At 52.5% G+C, this 22,189-nt stretch overlaps 2 protein-coding genes across 2 annotated transcripts in view; both read right to left on the reverse strand.

The window, feature by feature from the left end:
• LOC133350641 (sperm flagellar protein 2-like) overlaps positions 1-10,160 on the reverse strand; it is a 43,151-nt gene extending 32,991 nt beyond the window's left edge. Inside the window, 4 exon segments of the mRNA XM_061565234.1 lie at positions 185-355; positions 7,634-7,886; positions 8,529-8,631; positions 9,803-10,160. Coding sequence (XP_061421218.1) covers positions 185-355; positions 7,634-7,886; positions 8,529-8,631; positions 9,803-9,860 — 585 coding nt within the window. The 5' untranslated portion in view covers positions 9,861-10,160.
• Positions 10,161-14,396: 4,236 nt separating this feature from the next.
• LOC133350656 (thioredoxin domain-containing protein 12-like) lies at positions 14,397-21,974 on the reverse strand. The gene is made up of 7 exons (XM_061565259.1): positions 21,134-21,974; positions 18,884-18,947; positions 18,355-18,407; positions 17,385-17,458; positions 16,593-16,656; positions 16,215-16,295; positions 14,397-14,991 (listed from the first exon to the last, which is right to left on the reverse strand). Exons 1-7 carry the CDS (start codon positions 21,447-21,449, stop codon positions 14,942-14,944), a joined length of 702 nt encoding a protein of 233 aa, XP_061421243.1. The 5' UTR covers positions 21,450-21,974; the 3' UTR covers positions 14,397-14,941.
• Positions 21,975-22,189: the final 215 nt, after the last annotated feature.

Below are 22,189 nucleotides of genomic sequence, written 5' to 3' on the forward strand. Positions count from 1 at the left end.
TATATCAGTTGTGATCACGTGACGCTCGGCAAGACAAAGCGTATACACGTACTACTCGTATTGCAAGACCTCGCTCGTTTATCAAATTAATATTTACTTAAAATGTTTTGCTCGTCTTACTCCCAATCCAAGGTTTTACTGTATTTATTATGGCGAGGGCATTTAAACGACGGGGGTCGTTCACCTTCGTCTGCTCTCGCTTGCGCTGCTCCATGAGGGTCTGTTCGTGAGCCTCGCGCTGCTTGAGTTCCTGCATGACGCGCCCCGCCTCCCGCTCTCGGGCTCGCTGTTCAAACGTGTTGGTCAGCTGCTGCAGGTTCACATCCACCTGGCGTGCGACTTTACCCTTCAGCTGCTGTTCACGTGCAGACAAGGCATTATGAATATGATGATGATGCTGCCAACAACTCACATTCAATAGTCACTTATTCATATTTATTTTGTTTAATCGGGTGAGAACTCAAGAGAACAGGCGAGTTGAGTTTCCAAGAGTGACCTGGGGTATTAATCTGCCAGTAGGGGGCATTAACTGCTCTGTGTATAATGCGCCTTAAAATGTGAAGTACCCGTCGAGGACGCTTGACAACGGAGTTGAGGCACACGTATATTTATTTAACAAGTTGCCAGTACAGGACAGCACTAGAGGGGGTAGCGGCCCCCTCACCCGTATAACTCAGGGAATACCCCTAGCTATCCATAGCCTATCCCCTGAGTCCTCCACTAAAGAGCTAGGGGAGGCTGTCTGGCCCGACACTGGTAATCGGGCTACGGTACCCGGAGTCCCAGAGCACTGGCTCTGGTTCACGGGACCACGCCGCTGGCTCGAGCCTGATCCCGTGGGGCCCTGATAAGGGCGGCGATCAGGGGGAGTCCAGGGCTCTAGCTACGACGTCTTCCGACTTCTTAGCTTAACTATAACATAACTGACTAAGCCCATATAACGACCCCTTTTTATACCCAACCCTCCTTGAGGGGTGGGGCCCCGGGGGATCGTAACGCCGAACCAGCCCCCCCCCAGGGTGTCTGGCTCGGACGTCGCAGAGGGCATCTCCCTGTGCACACACGTAGCCCCGCCCACTGTGTTTCTTTCCCATAGGCTGCCATGCATAACGGCCCTCTCTCTAACATCCCTACATCACTCCCCCCCGCATAGCTCGCAGCCGTCCCGGCTGCAACAATTTCAACAAATGAATCTTTACCCCTTGACTCCCCCCGTGTGTGCCCCATTTTTTCATTTAACAGAACGAGAATTGAACAACAACACTAACAATGCCCCTAAAGGGAGAACAAACCGACGCGCCCCCCCCCCCGAATAAATACGAAATCCGTAGAGGCAAGATATGTACATTTCCCGGAACCCTCAGCGCACACACAACACGCACACAAGACGCACACACACACACAGCCATAATACAACAACGCGCCAAGAGCGCCACACGAACGCAGCGTCCAGTAACAATAGCACACGAAAGTGTACCAGAAAACGCAAAAAAAATAAAAAAAAATTTTTCTTATTTTCGTTTCGTTTTCACTTCTTGTTCGCGTTCCAGTGTTTTTATAAGAGTCTGCGCATTTTAGCGCGCGTCCTTGCCGCAGGCCCGTCACAAGGGCCAACCTCAGATGGCGGACCATTCGGTGGCCGCTGTCCCATCCGAGGCGAGTCCGCAATTGGAGTGGCGGGACCCTCGGCATCCCCCGTGAGGGATGTGCGCGAGCCCGTCATTCCGGGAGAACCTGGGGGCGGGGCAACCGGCAAGACGTCAGGTGAGATCAACAGAGGCGGACCCTCCGGGTCGGTCGACCCCTCACATGCTTGGCCCTGCGCGTGTGGAGCAGAGCCCCGCACCGCAACGAAGGGTTTTAGTCTAGAGGGGTGAACGAACCACCGGCGCCTCCCCCACTTGATACGAACGCACTGCGGTCGCAAAACCTCGACCACCTCGACGGGGCCCCGCCATGGCCGTACCAGTTTCGAGGAGGTCGCAAGCGGTACCTGGGGACAGTGCAGCCATGCCCTGTCCCCTGGCTTCCACTGCAGCACGTGCGCGCGCGCGAGTCTGAGGCGCTCATTCGCCTTTTGGCGCATGCGGGAATTGAGCATGGCAGCATCCCGCGCCTCAGTTAGCTTTTGAAGGTTAAATTTAACGTGCTCGTCCAATTTTATTTTACCTAGAGGCGCGGGGATCTGCAGCTGTGCCCGAACAGGTGGGTCATGTTCGCGACCATACATGAGAAAGAAGGGTGAAAATCCCGTGGCAGCATGGGGGGCCAATCGATATGCTGCCAGGACCCCTTGAATTTGCAAGTCCCAATTGGTCTGTGACTCCGAAACCAGGTGCGACAACATAGACGTGATGGTACGATGCAGACGCTCGACCATCCCGTCAGTTTGTGGGTGATAGGGAGAGGTACGAATCTTCTTTGTACCTAGGAGATCACAGACTTGTTTGAGGAGGTTCCCGGAAAAATTTTTACCCTGGTCGGTCAGCAGCCGCTCCGGAGCACCTTTGTCCATGACGTAGCCTTGGACAAAGGCGTCCACGATGGCTGCTGCCGACTGATTTGCCAGGGGCCAGGCCATAGGCCAGCGTGTGAAGTATTCGACCCCTGTTAGCAAATATCTATTGCCCCTAGGGGTGGCGGGAAACGGCCCCAGGATATCCAACGCTACGAGTTCGTTCACCCTGGAGACTGTGATGGACTGCAACGGCGGGTTCGACTCCCGAGCTGGTGGTTTGCGTTGCGCACACCGGGGGCATGCTGCCAGCAGATCCGTGACATCCCGTGTCATGCCCGGCCAAAAAAAATCCAGCTGGAGCGAGGCGAGGGTCTTTTGGGTACCCAGGTGGAGGAGGCGCTCATGAGCAGCCCACACCACCTTACCCCGTAACCCCGCAGGAACTACCAGCCGGTGACGGTGGGATTTACCGTCCCAATGCATGAGCAAGCCTGCGTGTATTTCCCAATTGTCGGCATCACCCGTCCCACACCCCCTCTCCCTGGCGCGACGACGCAGCGCGAGGAGGGAGGCGTCCTCCATCTGGAGGCGTCCCCACTCAATCACAGGCAACCCAAGCAGGGAATCCCTTCCCTGTTTCCCGATCTCATCGGGGAGCGATGTGTCAACATCGGCGGCGGCCGCCAGGACTGGAACCGTCATGTCCCCAGCTGGCTTGCAACGCCCCGACCCCAGGAGGCATGCGCATTCGGAGGTGGTTGGCATGCGCGACAGAGCGTCCGCATTTGTGTGGCGAATGCCCTTACGATAGGTGGTGTCAAAATCGAATTCCTGGAGGACCTCCAGCCATCGGGACAATTGTCCCGATGGCTGTTGAACCTTCAGGGCGTACTGCAGTGCCGCATGATCCGTACGGACAGTGAAATGCTGACCGTACAGATATGGGCGGTACTGTTGGATGAAGAAAACAATTGCCAACAGTTCTCTACGGGTGACACAATATTTTTGCTCCGCTGGAGACAACACCCGACTGCCGTACGCAACCACCCGTTCCACGCCATCAACCACCTGGGAAAGCACGCCTCCGATACCTGTGTTGCTCGCGTCGGTGTCGAGCAAAAACGGCCTCGAAAAATCGGGGTAAGTCAAAGGAGGAGCCTTCACCAATGCATCCCGAAGGGAGCAGAAAGCTACTTCCTCATCCCGACCCCAGTGGAACCGAACCCCTTTTGATGTCAAAGCATGTAGGGGTTTGGCAATTGTAGCAAAATTAGCGACGAACCGTCGGTAATATGAAGCGAAGCCAATAAAACTCCTCACCTCCCCCACCGAGGTCGGAATTGGCCAGGAGCTGACACACTGCGTTTTGGCGGGATCGGTAGCAATACCCGAGCGCCCCACGATGTGCCCCAAATAACGCACTGACTCGCGAAACAAATAGCATTTTTGGGGCTTAAATTTCAAATTAGCAGCCCGCATCCTTTGGAAAACCGCCCGCAGCCTCTGGAGATGTTCGTCAAAGGTTCTTCCAAAAACAATTACGTCATCCAAATAAATCAGGCACGATTCCCATTGCAATCCAGCCAAAACCAATTCCATCAACCGCTGGAAGGTTGCCGGCGCTGAGTGTAAGCCCATCGGCAACCGGTTGAATTGGAACAGGCCGTGCGGTGTACGGAAAGCGGTTTTAGGCTTCGAGTCATCGTCCAGAGGAAGCTGCCAGAATCCCGAAAGTAAATCTAGTGTGGAGAAGAATCGCGCTCCCGCCAAGGCGTCCAGCGATTCGTCCATCCGTGGGAGCGGGTATGCGTCGGCAACCGAAACCTTATTAAGGCGACGGAAATCTACGCAAAACCGCAACGAGCCATCCTGTTTCTTAACCAGGACAATCGGTGCTCCCCAAGGGCTGGTAGAGGGAGAGATAATGTCGGCGGCTAACATGTCATCGACAGCCGATTTGACATGGTCCTTTTCGGCGGGACTCAACCGAAAAGGATTTTGGCGAATAGGCGCGCTGTCACCCGTGTCAATATGGTGACGCAGCAGGTGAGTACAACCCAAATCGTATTTATTCCGACTGAAAACGTCGGAAAATTCCTTTAGCAGCGATCTAAGCCGTTGGCGCTCTAAATTGGACAGGTTCGTCGATCCCGCACAAAGCGCGTCGAGCCACCCTTCATCGCCGTCCGAATGCGGGTGCGTCCGAGCAGCAGTGTCAATGTGGTTCACGGCAGGTTCCTCGCAGGGCACCGGCGTCGCGTGAGCGAGCACAGTCCCTTGGGGAACCACTACTGTCTGCGACCCGACATTGAGGACCGCGATGAAGGGATCCTCGTCCCCCCTTACGATGGTCTGGGCCGGAATTAAATGAGGCCCATTAACCCCGGCCCTAGACAGCCCCAGCACAACACCCTGATCCCCAACACCCTTAGCGAAGGGCCTACGAAGTTTAAGAGGTACCAGCATTTGTGCCCCCGGCGGCACACGCACTGTTTTTACGACGAACGCCGGTACCGTCGCGAACGCCGTCCGAGTCGCTACAGGGGAAGGCAGGAACGCCATACGTCGCCCCGACGGAAGCTCAATGCATCCTTGGTCGATCAAAATACGAATTGGCATCCTGCCCAAGAAGTCCGTCCCCAGCAGGCACGGAACTGCCAGTGAGGAGGAGACAAAAATCGGCCCCGACAATTTGATGTCCCCGATAGAAATTTGCGCTCGAATCTGTCCCACGATGCCGAGAGAGCCCCCGTTAGCGGCATAGAAAGGGACATTAACCGGTAGCAAAGGACGGCTCTGCACCGGTAGAATATTGTAAATTAGTTCCGAAATAATTGTCGCCGATGCCCCTGTATCGACTATGATGCGTACCTCCACCCCATCAATGTAACCGACCACGGCCGACGATCCCGACGCCGCGGCCACCACGCGATGGGCCAACACGGACCACCGCTCGGGCTCGATTTGAGTCCCCGCAGTGATCCGCGCCGGTCCATCGCAGCGCCCCACCGGCCCCCCGTTCGTTACGGTGCGAGAGTGTGCGACAGGTGGGTGCGTTGGCCAAACATGTGAGGTGCCGCGACTCGCCGGATCATGGTGCTGGAGCTTGGGAGGAGGAAGAGGAGGGCCGGCGTCCTGTCGAGGCGTCGTCCCCCGCTGTCGAGGAGAACGGCACCCCGAGGCGACATGGCCCCGGATGCCGCAGTTGAAGCACCGCGGGAGCGCCGATGGAGACGATGGACGGTCGAAACGCCTCGGCCCGTCCCGACCCGGCCGCGCCCCCGTCGTCTGTTGCCGTCGATGGTCGACGGCATAAAGTTCTTCTGACGGAAGGGTGGCTGCAGCCACCGCACGCCCAGCCGATGCCCTGTTTGCCTTTCGCCGCTGCTGCAGAAGGTTGGCGTGGAGGAGTCGCGCAGCCTGGAGGGAGGTCATTTCTGCATCCCCTTGTGCGATGACGACGATGTCGAGGTCGTCCGCCAAGAGGAGGATCTTCTCCGCGACCATTGCGTCCACGCCGTCGTCGTCCATGCGGGGAAAGGCTGTTTTTGCCAGCGCCAGAAGACTTGTCCGGAAAGCCAGAGGCGACTCTTTTTCACCCCGCCTGCGATCGTAGAACTGCTGACGGCATTCGGCTGAAGGTCCATAGACCCCGGCCAGCAGCTGTAGCGCCATTGGTAGTGTAGCCCGCTTCTCTTTTGGCGCCGACGTGAGTGCGGCGAGCGCGTCCCCATCGAGGAGCGCCGGCAGCGCGCAAAGGGCCTCCTCGTCGGACCATTGCGCCATCTCCTGATGGGCGAGGAAGCGTCGCCGGAAGCCGCCCCAGTCACCCTCCGCACCGATGAATTCTTTCAGCGGGGGCAGTCTTTGGTGAAGCGCAGCGGTCGATGTGGACTCCCGCAGGTTGCTTTCACCTCCCTTTGGCGGTGCCTCGGCGCGACTGGCCGATGGCATCGCCTGTCGCGGCAGCGATGACGCATCCTTCGGCTGCGATGACGCTGCAGCCCCGGCGACGGCGATGTCGGAGCCGATGTCTAAGCTGGCCACGCCCCGAACAGCCGCGGCGTCCATGGCGGGAAATTCAAATTTTGAAGTCGCTGAAATGGCGGGAAAGTGCTCCGGCCGCCGGTTCTCCTCGCCCTGCGGTGGACCACCAACCCCCAACCGCGTAATGCCTTCCAGTGTGGCGGCAGCGGCATAAAGTAGCTCCGCCAGCCGTTCGTGAGCCAGTCGTAGTGCATCTGGCTGCGGCCCCTCTCCATGCTGACGTCCCGGTGAGAAGGCGCCAGGCTCCGGCTGCACCCCATCTTGTTGCTCTGTCTCGGGCTCGGCGATTTCCGCGGCGTCCTCCTCTCGTGGTACCCTGGTCCGAGCTGTATGGCGCGTTTCCATTTTTACCACTTCTGACGCCAGATGAAGTACCCGTCGAGGACGCTTGACAACGGAGTTGAGGCACACGTATATTTATTTAACAAGTTGCCAGTACAGGACAGCACTAGAGGGGGTAGCGGCCCCCTCACCCGTATAACTCAGGGAATACCCCTAGCTATCCATAGCCTATCCCCTGAGTCCTCCACTAAAGAGCTAGGGGAGGCTGTCTGGCCCGACACTGGTAATCGGGCTACGGTACCCGGAGTCCCAGAGCACTGGCTCTGGTTCACGGGACCACGCCGCTGGCTCGAGCCTGATCCCGTGGGGCCCTGATAAGGGCGGCGATCAGGGGGAGTCCAGGGCTCTAGCTACGACGTCTTCCGACTTCTTAGCTTAACTATAACATAACTGACTAAGCCCATATAACGACCCCTTTTTATACCCAACCCTCCTTGAGGGGTGGGGCCCCGGGGGATCGTAACGCCGAACCAGCCCCCCCCCAGGGTGTCTGGCTCGGACGTCGCAGAGGGCATCTCCCTGTGCACACACGTAGCCCCGCCCACTGTGTTTCTTTCCCATAGGCTGCCATGCATAACGGCCCTCTCTCTAACATCCCTACAAATGTATGGCCGATGGAATGTGTCGAGAGACAAATATGGGAAGAAGGCGTACTGTCAACATTGATTTTGACCTATTGTCAGAATTACAATCAAAAATGCATTAATCCTGCAGGAATCCGATGAGCTATGACGCTTTCTCTCACGGATGTCCAGTTGTAATCTCTCCCTCTACCACTTCGCTCACCTGCTGGTACATCTCGGTGCCCAGCGCGTGAAGGCGAGCGGGCGCCGGCGGCTGCATTGCCTGCAGGGCGGCCCCCGTGAGGCCAGCGCGCCGCATGCGCTGCAGGGCCATGTGGAGCTGGTAGAGGAGGCGCGTGGCCACGCCGGGCTCGGCGCGCATCAGGCCGCGCGCCACCTTCGTGTCGAACGCCACACCGAGCAGCCGCAGCGGCGCCTCCACGCGGGTGAAGTTGTTGAGCTTCGCCTCGGCTGTGCTGCAAGAGATGGAGACGCACAGACGATGGCGTCAAGAATCAATGTGCGTTTAAGAGTATTTGGCTGCTATACGTTATATACATTTCCATATGACAAGCCTCCTACGCATTTCACAAGTAGTACTAATCCCATATCTGCATTTCCCATAAATATGCTAAATTCCTCTTGATATGCAAATTCTTTTGTGAAGACGCTCTTCCCCCTCCAACCCAGCTTAAATATACGCTCCAAGCCTGGGGTGTTTCATTCAGACGCTGTCTTCCCGACAGACCTGTTCTTCACCTGAGGACGGCTGCTTGCGTTGCGGCCGAAACGTCGTGAGAATTATTCTGTTTTATTCTTATTATTTTATTATTTCCCTTCTACGTGACTTTACCGAAAGAACCAAGAAGACAAGCCACTTCATCGAGCAATCATTTGTGGCCAGGCCGCTTCTGAAAAAGAGCTATATAGCTCAGTGTGACTTATCTGGTAAAATAAAAATAGTTCAGTAGTTTCGTAAGATATTGTTCCGCTTGTTTAACCCAGGTGAGCTTCACTTTAGTCTCAATACGCGAAGGTTCCACAGTATGGGGGCGATCTTGCTATGTGTAATCGTATTTGAGTAACTTTCAGATAATTTTTCAGCATTGATGACACACCTTGCTTTCGAGAAGGCTGAGAAGTCATCCTGCAGTTTGTAACGGTGGAGAATCTCCCCGATTATAAACCCACTTGCCAGCTCCTGTGATATTGTCTGGGGCTCTGTAACAAATGGAAACACGTTACATAAAATTCCCAATCACTTTGTCATACACCCACTAACCCACAACTCACTCAATCACCTTGTCCACCTACTCACACACCAATTCACTCACCTTAATTCACTTACATTCCCACTCACCCACCTGTTCACCTGGTCATTCACTCACCCTTCCACCCATACATTCACTCTCCCACCGACCCATTCGTTCACTCACGTGCACTGTCATCTACCCACTAACCCACATACTCACTCGTTCCCTTATCCACCTACTCACACACCAACTCACTCACCCCTTTCACTTACATGCCCACTCACCCACCTGTTCACCCACTCACTCACTCACCCGTCCACCCATACGCTTCCCACCCACCCATTCGCTCACTCACGTGCTCACCCATAAACTCGCTTACTCACCTACCTCACCCGTCTCCTCACCCCTCACCCCGTCTCCTCACCACGTCTCCTCACCCCTCACCCTCACCCTCCACCCCTCACCCCGTCTCCTCACCCCTCACCCCGTCTCCTCATCACGTCTCCTCACCCCTCACCACGTCTCCTCACCCCTCACCACGTCCCCTCACCCCGTCCCCCCCCCACGCCTCCTCACCCCTCACCTCTCACCACGTCTCCTCACCCCTCACCCCGTCTCCTCACCCCTCACCACGTCTCCTCACCCCTCCCCCCGTCTCCTCACCCCTCATCACGTCTCCTCACCCCTCACCCTCACCCCTCATCCTCACCCTCACCACGTCTCCTCACCCCTCACCACGTCTCCTCACCCCTCACCCCGTCTCCTCACCCCTCATCCTCACCCCTCACCCTCACCACGTCTCCTCACCCCTCACCACGTCTCCTCACCCCTCACCCCGTCTCCTCACCCCTCATCCTCACCCCTCACCCTCACCACGTCTCCTCACCCCTCACCACGTCTCCTCACCCCTCACCCCGTCTCCTCACCCCTCATCCTCACCCCTCACCCTCACCACGTCTCCTCACCCCTCACCACGTCTCCTCACCCTCACCACGTCTCCTCACCCCGTCTCCTCACCCCTCATCCTCACCCCTCACCCTCACCACGTCTCCTCACCCCTCACCCCTGACCCTCACCCTTGACCCTCACCCTCACCCTGACCCTCACCCTCACCCCTCACCCTGACCCCTGACCCTCACCAAGGCGTCGCGACAGCTGCAGCTCCTCGTTGAGCCACCTGCACAGCAGCTCCGTCATCTCACCGCGCCGAACGTCGCCGCCGGCTCTCTCGCGCCGTCGCTTGCGTCCCTGTTAACGTCGGTCGACGTCGTTTGCTGACGCCGTTGTTGTTGTTGTCTTGTTTGTTGTCGTTGTTGTTGTTTGTTTGTTGTTTGTTTGTTGTCAACAACGCGCGGTGCCCGCGGCGCGAGGCCTCAACGGGAGTGGTGAGGCCTGAGACGCGTCACCATGGCGACGGCGGCCACGCACCACGTGACCGCGGTCACAGGTTTATTTTTAAATTCTTTGGTTCTTTCGGTAAAGTCACGTAGAAGGGAAACAATAAAAATAAAATAAAAAATATAAAAAAAAATTCTCACGACGTTTCGACTGCAACATAAGCAATCATCATCAGGTGTGAAATCCACAGCAAGAAAATTTGGATTTAAAATGTGGATTTCACACCTGATGATGATTGCTTGTGTTGCAGTCGAAACGTCGTGAGAATTTTTATTGTTTTATATTTATGTTATTTTATTATTTCCCTTCTAAGTGACTTTACCGAAAGAACCAAGAATATGAATCCCTGCAGTCACGAAAGCTTTAAATCGAGGTTTATTTTTGTTTAAATTTAACAACCTCCAGAACGGCTCAATGAACAGTAGTTATTTACCGGTCTGTCCTCTGTCCTCTTCAAGTGAGCACTCACGACAACAACAACAACAACCGTCATTCGACGCGGTTATTGTTGTTGTTGTGACGTCACCATGGCGCTCGTGCCAAGCTAGGTGCCAGGCTAGGTGCACGTGGAGTGTAGAAGGCTCGCTCGCTGACAGAAGGTCACGGGACAGACCCAGCAGGTGCCATGGGTTGGCTGACTGAGATGACCACTGGTAGATGCACCACCAGCTGTACCCCCCTGCTGTGCCAGGCTAGGTGCAGGAGGTCTCGGAACAGACCCTGCAGGTGCCATGGGTTGGCTGACTGAGATGACCGGTAGATGCACCACCAGCTGTACCTCCCTACTGTGCCAGGCTAGGTGCAGGAGATCTTGGGATAGACCCAGCAGGTGCCATGGGTTGGCTGACTGAGATGACCGGTAGATGCACCACCAGCTGTACCCCCCTACTGTGCCAGGCTAGGTGCAGGAGATCTTGGGACAGACCCTGCAGGTGCCATGGGTTGACTGAGATGACCGGTAGATGCACCACCAGCTGTACCCCCTACTGTGCCAGGCTAGGTGCAGGAGCTCTCGGGACAGACCCAGCAGGTGCCATGGGTTGACTGAGATGACCGGTAGATGCACCACCAGCTGTACCCCCATACTGTGCCAGGCTAGGTGCAGGAGATCTTGGGATAGACCCAGCAGGTGCCATGGGTTGGCCGACTGAGATGCCCGGTAGATGCACCACCAGCTGTACCCTCCTACTGTGCCAGGCTAGGTGCAGGAGATCTTGGGACAGACCCAGCAGGTGCCATGGGTTGGCTGACTGAGATGACCGGTAGATGCACCACCAGCTGTACCTTCCTACTGTGCCAGGCTAGGTGCAGGAGATCTTGGGATAGACCCAGCAGGTGCCATGGGTTGGCCGACTGAGATGCCCGGTAGATGCACCACCAGCTGTACCCTCCTACTGTGCCAGGCTAGGTGCAGGAGATCTTGGGACAGACCCAGCAGGTGCCATGGGTTGGCTGACTGAGATGACCGGTAGATGCACCACCAGCTGTACCTCCCTACTGTGCCAGGCTAGGTGCAGGAGATCTTGGGATAGACCCAGCAGGTGCCATGGGTTGGCTGACTGAGATGACCGGTAGATGCACCACCAGCTGTACCCCCTACTGTGCCAGGCTAGGTGCAGGAGATCTTGGGACAGACCCTGCAGGTGCAATGGGTTGGCTGACTGAGATGACCACTGGTAGATGCACCACCAGCTGTTACCCCCTACTGTGCCAGGCTAGGTGCAGGAGATATTGGGACAGACCCAGCAGGTGCCATGGGTTGGCCGACTGAGATGACCGGTAGATGCACCACCAGCTGTACCCACCACCGTGCCACTTGGCTGCGTTTTATCCACCCAGCGCTCCGCTCGTTGTTGTGAGCGTCGCTCCTCTGCCCTCCGTTGTTTCTGAAGGGCGACTGCCTCCAACTGCCCAGTAGCAGCAGCGTCCTTCACGAGCCTCCTCCTCCACAGAGGCCGATCTTGACACCCCTGCTACCGGTCATTGGAGAGTCCAATAATATCCACATTCTCCTGTGCCACGTCAGCCTATCTCTTCTCTAGCCCGTTACCGTGCCCGTTTAGCCCCCTGGATCCGGTCAAACAGAAGCTGCTTGGGCTTGGGGTGGCTGAGCACCATGACCCAGCCAACGCAGCCTCGCCTGCCGAAGGAGTTCACCGATGGGACTGTGTCCAGATCTTTCATTGATTTTCGAGCTCCTCATACAATCAATCCGACCGAGTTAAACCCATGGTGAATCGTAAGCAGGCCATACTGAAAGTTTCAAACCGGCGCAAATGTGGCCATAGCAAAGAACCCTCGAACCCCCCATATAGCCTTAACACAGTTGGGGGGAAGTGCTGTTCGCGAGCACCTATTAAGGCCGGCACGGCCCATAATGGGATGGGTGGCCAGCACGACGCCCGGATGATTTCGTCTTCCCGATGCTGATATGATAACTATACGGTCCATAGTTTTTGGTTGCATAACCGTAATCCCAGCAGTGTGGTTTGCCTTTAATTTTCCATTCACGAACGAGATGACATTTCAATGTATTTATTTAAAGAATGCGAATTCCCTAAGCCAAGCGGTTGCTTCCCGTCCAGCTGCATTGAGGGCGAGTTGACCTCCACTGAGCTTGTGGATTGGGCAGACTTCTAGGATGTGGTACACGATTTTCTCCACCCCACAGGCACATAGGGGGCTTTGCTCTTATGTCCCATCGCTGGAGGCTGGCGAGGCGTGGGCCATGAGCAGTTCTGAACCTTTCGATTTAAAGCTTTCGTGACTGCTGGGATTCATCTTCTTGGTTCTTTCGGTAAAGTCACGTAGAATGGAAATAATAAAAATAAACATAATAAAATAATTCTCACGATTTAAAGCTTTCGTGACTGCAGGGATTCATCTTCTTGGTTCTTTCAATAAAGTCACGTAGAATGGAAATAATAAAAAATAAACATAATAAAATAATTCTCACGATTTAAAGCTTTCGTGACTGCAGGGATTCATCTTCTTGGTTCTTTCAATAAAGTCACGTAGAATGGAAATAATAAAAAATAAACATAATAAAATAATTCTCACGATTTAAAGCTTTCGTGACTGCAGGAATTCATCTTCTTGGTTCTTTCAATAAAGTCACGTAGAATGGAAATAATAAAAATAAACATAATAAAATAATTCTCACGATTTAAAGCTTTCGTGACTGCAGGGATTCATCTTCTTGGTTCTTTCAATAAAGTCACGTAGAATGGAAATAATAAAAAATAAACATAATAAAATAATTCTCACAATTTAAAGCTTTCGTGACTGCAGGGATTCATCTTCTTGGTTCTTTCAATAAAGTCACGTAGAATGGAAATAATAAAAATAAACATAATAAAATCATTCTCACGATTTAAAGCTTTCGTGACTGCAGGGATTCATCTTCTTGGTTCTTTCGGTAAAGTCACGTAGAATGGAAATAATAAAAAATAAACATAATAAAATAATTCTCACAAAGTTTCGGCCACAACGCAAGCAGCCGTCAGGTGGAGAACAGGTCTGTCGAGAAAACAGGTCTGTCTTCTCGACAGACCTGTTCTCCACCTGAGGACGGCTGCTTGCGTTGTGGCCGAAACGTCGTGAAAATTATTTTATTATGTTTTATTTTTATTATTTTATTATTTCCATTCGACGTGACTTTACCGAAAGAACCAAGAAGATGAGCCCTGAACCTGTTGAGGGCCGTGACCAGTCACAGTATTTTTTTTTAAAGTTAGTCCGTGTTTTTTTTTCATAATCTTAATTTCTTAATCATTTTTAGCAACAACTAAAACACCTTTGGTATATAACTGCGACTGTGCCACTGTGGTCATCCAGCAACGTATAACGAGGCAATGCCCCCAAATCACAAATACAAAGGAGACATCACAGAGATGATACACTCCGCGACTCCTGACAGCGGTTATCTGGCTTGACCCACCGGAATGTGAAATTTTAGTCGTGGCTCTGCATTTACATCAGCCGTATGAAAGAAGAAGACTTCACCATTACAGTATTATTATCATCATACTCGTCATGTGTGTGCATTATATAAGGCAAGTGGCTCTTAACCTGGGGTGTTACGCACACCCTGAGGACACGAGATGCTCTTTCTGGCGGTGCGAGACATGGCAAGATTTTGTTGAGAAGGTAAATAATCGAAAACAAATTCAGCACGGGCACGTAAGTCACAACTTACTTTGTTTCATTAAACCTCCTACGTATTTATTGACATAATACATTTTTTTAACGATCCAGAACCAAAGGGGTGCAAGGCTGCAGTAAAGTCTAAGGACCACTGGTGTATCAGGAGACACACGAAGGACGAACATTGCATTTTGGTTGTATGTTTTTAATTTGCACGTTCCTTTGTACAGTGAATGGTCTATGGTGTTGTGGCCGCTGTCGTCGTGATTATCGATCGCGATGTGCAACCACTTTGCGCGGCGCTTCTTGGTTTAACGACGCGAGTGAGTGAGGAGGAGGTGCGCCGTTGAAATTCCACGTTACCATGACGGTTTTCTTTATTTACAGATCCTCTGCACAGCTCAGCACACACACACACACACGTGTGTAGGTAGGCAAGCAGAGCTTTACCCCAGTAAACCTGACCAACATTGAGCGCAATCGTTGGACACAACAACTGGTTTTGACTACGTGCCAAAAATAACGTTAGCCCAACGTTGTCGAGCGTGTTCGTTGAGTTAGTGTGGCGTGCTTGAGGTGTGAACGTATCGAGACAGAGAGACGTGCGGCGATTCTGGTGATGGCTTCGCAACAAAGTAGGCAGCAGGGCAGCTGTCACGGTGGTATCACGTGGAGACGACGGTGGTCCGATGATGATGATGATGGTGGTGGTGGTGTTGGTTGTGGTGTAGTCACTACAGCTCACGGTAGGCCAACTCTTTCGCCTTGTCCATGGATTCCTCAACTGCGTTCAGGAGAGGGCAAAACGTTACATTATAAACGAGACGACGGCGACGATTACAATTATAATGCTGTTGATATTATCCTTGTTATTTTTGTATTGTTATGACGTTTGTTTACCCACAAAAGCCTCAGCAAGATATTAATAACCTCGCGTGGTATAGAGGAGGTTGTGGGTTCGATCCCGACCCTGACGCCTGTATATTTGGAGTTTGCGTGTCTCTCTCTCTCACTGTGGTAACATGGATTTTTGTCCGGGTCCTCCAGAGTTTGCATGCTCTCTCCCCGTAGTCACGTGGAATTTTCCCTCCACATTTAAGAAACATGCGTTTAATAGTATCTTAAACGCATGCTATACATTTCTACATGATAAGCCAATTCTTTGAGCTGCACCTCAACCATGGCAACCAATTGATCACTTTTCGATTTAAAGCTTTCGTGACTGCAGAGATTCATATTCTTGGTTCTTTCGGTAAAGTCACGTAGAAGGGAAATAAAATAAAAATCTCACGACGTTTCGATTGCAACACAAGCAATCATCATCAGGTGTGAAAACCACAGCAAGAACATTTGACGATGGCTTGTGTTGCAATCGAAACGTCGTGAGAATTTTATTGTGTTATTTTAATTATTTTATTATTTCCCTTCTACGTGACTTTACCGAAAGAACCAAGAATACAATTTATCACTGCTGATATTAAGTGCAGGCACAGTAGAGTGAAAACATTACACAGCGTCAGCATAGGCCACTGCTGAGCACACATGTGGAACAGTTGATGGTCCATACATTCGTGAACATGGTTTGGTAGAGAGCACGAGGACATGTGGATGATTACACAGCCTGACTTCACCTGTGCAGCTGCAAAGAGTGTAAAACGCCACAATAATTCGCGAAGTTCTGCAAGGTTTAGTCATTGCCACCCGTGCAAAACTCGTGCTCTGTAAACAACGAGCAACTTTATTCCCGGAGTCAAGGATGTAATGTGTGGAAACAGAAAGGGATGGGAAACAGGGAAGAGAGAAGAGAAAGAATAAGAAATAAGAGGAAAAGGATGGAAACATGGGAGAAAAGGGCCAGGGGAGATGAGGATCGGGGGCGGGGAGGAGAAGGAAGGGATTCAGCGTCGGGGTGACCGCACAGAAGTCACATGGTTTACAGGAGGCTTGGGCTGATTATAGACAGACGAGAGCAAAGCAGCAAAACGGTTCACTTGACAAAATACTTACTTTGTTTGCTCAGAGAGTAGTAATACTTGTACTGATGGGCACTCTTGTTGTAGACCTCTTTCATCACCTGCCCATTTGGATCTGCACAGAGAACGTACCACTTGAGCCTTTCTTCCATCATGATGATAGAAAAATTAAATTCAACCTTTAACGTGGCGCACAGTATTCACTCGCTCTCCAAAGCAGAGGATGGCTCAGAGGCGCGAGGAACTGCAGACAAGCAGGAAGGTAGCCACGTGGTGAGCCGGTGCCAACAGTTACCCAAGCAGGGAGTGCAACGGGTAGTGCAGCAGGGCATTCATAAGGTAGTGCACAAAATGTGCAGCAGGGGTGCAGCAGCAGAATGTGCAGAATTTTACACCGGCACACATAACTCACGGAGAAACAAGATGCGCGGGGCGTAGTGTCCGTCCAACGCAAATTGGTCTCCTTTGGGGTCCTCCTGCCCAGCACGCACACGCACACGCGTACACAACCCGTTAAATTTATTCCACTTGAGGACCCGGACCAGGATGCTCTTTCACGCGAGAGCTGAGCTGCTGTTAAAACACCTGGCAATGCCGGATGTCGTCTCCAGAAAACCATCGTCCAAAAAAAGTGTCAACATTTTGCTCGGGCCTTTCAACATTCCTCATCCTCCGGGTTTGTCCTGAAAAACCAAAACCAGCCGGCTGATTCGCCCATCAGCTGGCAACTTGATTGGTTCTGTCGTTGGGTGGTGGAGGGTTATAGTTAAACATTATACCGGCACGATGGTCTGACCCAAACATTATTTTTTATGAATCAGCCACTTTCAGGATTGAACTCGCCTTCAGAGTGTGCCGACTCAACTTCTGGCCTCGTTATCAAACGTCAGACGATCCCAAACGCCACCGCTGCCACCGTCCGGCTGATTGACAACAGCAGCGGTGGTGGTTACGCTGCACGTGGCTTGTAATCCAGCATTTGTGGAGGCAGCAGCGAGGTTTGGTGACTAGCAAACAAAGAGTAAAACTCTTTTTGAGTGTCGATCATGTACCATAGCCTGACTTGCCAGGAGAAGGCCGTGCAGTATAAGTGCGGGATAATCTTCATCTGTTCCAACTCCCTTCTTGCGTGACTTACAGGAGGCTAGAGCTGGTTTAGATACAGATGATGATAATGATGGTGGTGATTATGTGTGCGACGCACCTCTGTCTGAACCATCACAAAGTCCCCGCTCATTCGATAAATCTTCGTGCTCCCGGAAATCTGAGGCTTCAAATCTGGAGACGAAAACAAAAACAACAACAACACAGGTCATGTGGGGTACATACGGCAGTAACGGCCTGGACACACATGGCAGTAATGGACTGGATAGAGTCACGCGAGCGATGCTCACCGTGTCATCGTTTTGTGTCGCGTTAAGAAATAAATGTCTATGGCAATGAGCGGATCACGGCTACGACTTTTTGAAAAACCGAGAAACGAAAGCAGCTGCCACGGCGGTGGGGTAACGGTCATCAGCGTGCTAGGACTTGCAACCTGAAAGTCGCCGGTTTGATTCCATCTCCGGGTGCGGCAGTTGAAAGTAATGGACAAGGGACTTAATTTCCCCCGATCTCTGTCCACCCAGCGTTATAAATGAGAATCACCACAGTTAGCCAATCGGCAGGTTGCACGTGGTGGTAAGATATAGGGTGGGTACGCCCACCTCTTTCAAGACGTGTGGTCCGCGTGGAAGAGTAGGCCGAATACCTGACATACAGCTCGCTCGAGGAGTGGAGGCCCCTTCCGCGAGCAGTGGCATGAGCAGGCAATCGCAGGGCTGCGCCTGCGCATTTTATTCACCCGCACCGCTGTGGCGTCTGTACGTTCGCGAGTGCCAATCAGCGGACTCTTCACTAAAATTCAACTGACTTAATGAGTAGATATTTAAAACTTGTAATGTGCCGCTGGAGTCTTTGCTCGCTCTCAGAGGTGCGAGGAGGAAACACAGACGAGCAGGAAAGAGCCACCGGTCAGCCGGTGCTACCGACAATTACCCATGCTCTGCAATCCTCTGGATACGAAGATGTTACCTGCTAACTAGTGAGCGTTAATACACGTGGGATGAAACCTGAGCACCAGGAGAAACCCTACCACCGAGTACCGTGTCAGGACGCGAGGCATGGGGATTTACCCTGGCAGCGGGGACACCAATCCTTGTGCAGAACGAGCATGAGCGGCTTTCCACTGCCACAGAACAACACAGAGAGCATGTTAATTAATACGCTTGCTTACTCAGGAAAGCCTCACTCTTTGTCCAGAGGGTCCTGCCAGATTATTGTGGGCAGTAGGGGGGGAGGGGGGAGATGTCGCTGCTGCTGTGCGATCCCAATTGGGTGATTTACAGGCGGTTCAGCATTGGGTTGTGGTTTGTCTAATACCACCGGTCTATACTGTACGGTTGTGTTAGCTATGGAGACCCACCTTACTTGGCGCCGACAAGTGAGGTGGTTCTCCGATTAGCTCGGTTGGTGAACTTACGGTGTGCGTAGGAAGTTCAACATACAGCGCAGCAAATCACAACAGCTTTACTGGCCTCTCCTGCATGTCTGAGAGGACCTGGAGCCGGGCTCGGCGACTGGATATCTGTGAAAAAAGAGCTTTGCATCTCATCGGATTCCTCCAGTACGAACAAATATTCTGATTTTAGCCGCACGCAGTACCTGGCCTTGGCTTTCTCCAGACCCATCTCCAGCGTGGGCACCCAGTCGATGTGTTCCCCAAACCCTGCACGCAACGAACAGAACCGAACAAATGGACATTCATTGACCGCCCCCACTCCCGTAGGACATGAAGTTACCGTCAACGCGGTTTCATCGCTCGCGATACGACGATGCGAGATGGATCGATACAGAATCCGATGAGCTATAAAGTTATACTCTTGGTTCTTTCGGTAAAGTCACGTAGGTATAAAATAAAATAGATCACGACGTTTCGGATGCAACACAAGCGTCCGTCGTCAGGTGGGAAAGTGATGACGGACGCTTTTGTTGCGCCCGAAACGTCGTGATCTATTTTATTTTACCGAAAGAACCAAAGAGTATGGATTCCTGCAGTCACGAAAGCTTCAAATCAGCCATAAAGCTCTTTGTCACAGATGTCCAGCGTGGGGCACGGGGTCAGAAGGTTACAACAAACCATACAAAAACACGATAGGAGTGCAAAGTATAGGAAAGGAAAACAAATTACTTCAAAAATACATACAAATAAAACTCTTTTTTTTCTCTCGCCAGGTAACGCCCAACGAGGTATAAACTTATTTTACAGAAACGACCTGGCCCTAAATGACAGCTCAACGAAGTGGCTTATCACGTGGAAATATACAGCAGCCAAATAGTCTTAAACAATCAAAACAAGGAGTATAGTGATGGCAGTTTCCCGTGAATAATTGGCAGCGGAGGGTTTGTCCAATAAACGAACGGCTGTTGACTTCGCCACAAAATTGGTGCCGGTTGTTATCGACCCAGGTGGAGGATTTAACACAGCTGTCAACCCCTTATCAGTGCCCCCTACCTTATTACAGACCAATTCAGACATTGTTGGTCACCCCGTGCCCCTTATAAAGCTCAACGTTCATCCTACAAAGTCCCATCACGAGGGAGAAACTCAAACAAATAGACAATCACCACTACTACACTCACCACTAGTACACTCACCAATACATACCTGTCAACCCCTTATCAGTGCCCTACATTACAGATCAATTAAGACCTTATTGGTCACCCCGTGCCACTTATAAATCTCAACGTTCATCCTACAAAGTCCCATCACGAACGATAAACACAAACAGACACATTTTTTATGTCCGGATTGAAACGGCTGTACGCTGTATGGACCTGAAAACTCAATTCCCTGTACAAGAAGACGGGGTAGACCGTACGGGTTCACAGTTCATGAGTTAATAATAGGCCGAATCAACCCCCCAAACCACTCGACTACCACTGAGTCACCTGTACCACTGACTTTACACCTTGACGTTAGATACTATCAGCGTTGATGTTATCAGTCGCTGAACTCTTTGACGGAGCATTGCAAGGTGTAAATTGGCCTATATTTGGGCCGCAATGAAACAAGGGGGCTTTGTTAATGAGGCGGATATCGTAGGGGTACCCAACCGCCGTTGAATTACTCCAGTACAGGGCTGCATCCTTTTCCACTGTAGACCAAACCCGGACAACATCTCTCTCAGTCAGCCTTGGTCAATCGAATCAAATCCTGCCACCACCACCCGAACAGAGACGTCCAATGCCTGGGACTCTCCGGGTTCAACCTGGACAGGTAGCAACCCCATTAGACGGGATGAGTGGACGAGTTTACTCAGTGACTGGGAGAATGAGTTGATGATTGCGTTAAGTCAGTGGTAGTGTAGCCACCTTTTCCACCGTAGATCAAACCCGCATTCATCACTCCGTCAGCCACGGTCGATACAAACTGCGCGGTAGTCTGTGATCAAGTTCAACGACTGCAATACCAAATCTCTCGGTTGCCAATCGACATCCTGCCACCTGAACACAGATGCCAATTACCAGGCTATTTAGCTCTGAACCCCGGGTCAAACCCTGGACAGCTGGCGACCCCTACTCTAATATCCGCCCACGAAGCGGCATTTGGCTGGCCATCAAACAAAGACGGTGGTCACCGCATCACGTGCTTTCAGATGCACTCCTGCGGCCGTCTGGAACGCTCTTTCTTCCGATATTAGGAAGCCGCCGGGACAACGCACTTTTAAATAATCTCGATTGACAAACTCATTTCTTTAGAACTGCCTTTTGCGTTTGAGTTTGTTGACCTTCCCCGGCACCTCCGATGAGCACGGTTGGCTACGTACGGTGGTGCGAAAGAAGTTCACCGTGCGCACATACAAACCACATCTGTGACACCCCCTAAGAGTCCCCGGTGGTGCTGTTACTCACCATCTCCCTTGGACCTCTTCTTGCGTGCCTCGCTGGCAGCCAGCAGGCCGAGTAGGAGGAAGAGCAGCACTGTCCCGCGCATGGCTTTGGTTGATGGGGTTGTCGCGGAGGAGTCCGTGGTTGTAGTCTCGGCTGTAACAGCCTGTGAGGGGGGCGGTGGGGGGCACGCGGGGCCGTGCGCGGGAGCGGTTATAAAGTGAGCGGGAGGGCCCTTGTCGCCTGGGTCTATCCGGCCCGGGAGTGCGGCCGGCCGGCCCTTGTCACGGCCGCGAAGGAGGTCTCGAGGGCCCTTGTGGACAAAGTACACGTAAGGCATTAGAGAAGACGCACCCAAACGATCAATAGAGAGAAAACATTTTACAAAAGTAAAGGACAACTTTACCTCGGTGATCTCGTCAAGGAGTGTAAACCATCATCACGTGAACTCCGGTCCAGCCTCGCAGAGGCAGCTTTTGGCTGACCATCGAACAAAGACGGTCACCGGGTCACGCGCTTTCAGATGCGCTTCTGCGGCCGTCTGGAACGTTTTTCCTTCCGATATTAAGAAGCCACTGGCGCTATGCACGTTTAAATCATCTAGATTGAAAACGCATTTCTTTAGAACTGCTTTAAGTGTTTACTTTGTCCTTCCCCGCACCTCCGATGAGTGCGGTTCACTTTGTACGGTGCGAAAGCAGTTAAACACAAATACACTCAGATACTACAGCGACTTCTACGTAGGATGTCGGTAGTTTGTATCACGAGTGTTGTTCGGCACGCTGGCACACCACGACCGGCGATTCGCTCCACGTGCCAGGAGCTTGTGTAGTTCAGTTCCTGAAAGAAGCTCCCGGTATGTGGAGCGAAACGTCAGACACCGTGCCGAACATCACGATGCGGTACAACCGCCGAACGCGCGCAGCGGTCGCCGTACACCTCCGCGGTGCGGTTTTCGGGCCGTTGCGCGCGACGTCGGACGTTTGTCTCCGAACGCCACTGCGAGATTTTTGTCGCTCGCCGAGTCGTGGAGCGAAACGTCGGACATCACGGTGAACGACGCCTCGGCGCAACGCGAAA

This window comes from Lethenteron reissneri, chromosome 4 (assembly GCF_015708825.2).
Source record: "Lethenteron reissneri isolate LAM-NWPU_2019-01 chromosome 4, ASM1570882v1, whole genome shotgun sequence".
NCBI classification, from domain to species: domain Eukaryota; kingdom Metazoa; phylum Chordata; class Hyperoartia; order Petromyzontiformes; family Petromyzontidae; genus Lethenteron; species Lethenteron reissneri.

Coding starts and splice junctions, on each gene's coding strand:
- LOC133350656 (XM_061565259.1), bottom strand. CDS start 21,449: ATGCCTTACGTGTACTTTGTCCACAAGGGCCCTCGAGACCTCCTTCGC. Junction 17,459..18,354: donor TTGGTGTCCCCGCTGCCAGG/GTAAATCCCCAT, acceptor TTTCGTCTCCAG/ATTTGAAGCCTCAGATTTCC. Junction 16,296..16,592: donor CCCGCGCATCTTGTTTCTCC/GTGAGTTATGTG, acceptor TTCTCTGTGCAG/ATCCAAATGGGCAGGTGATG.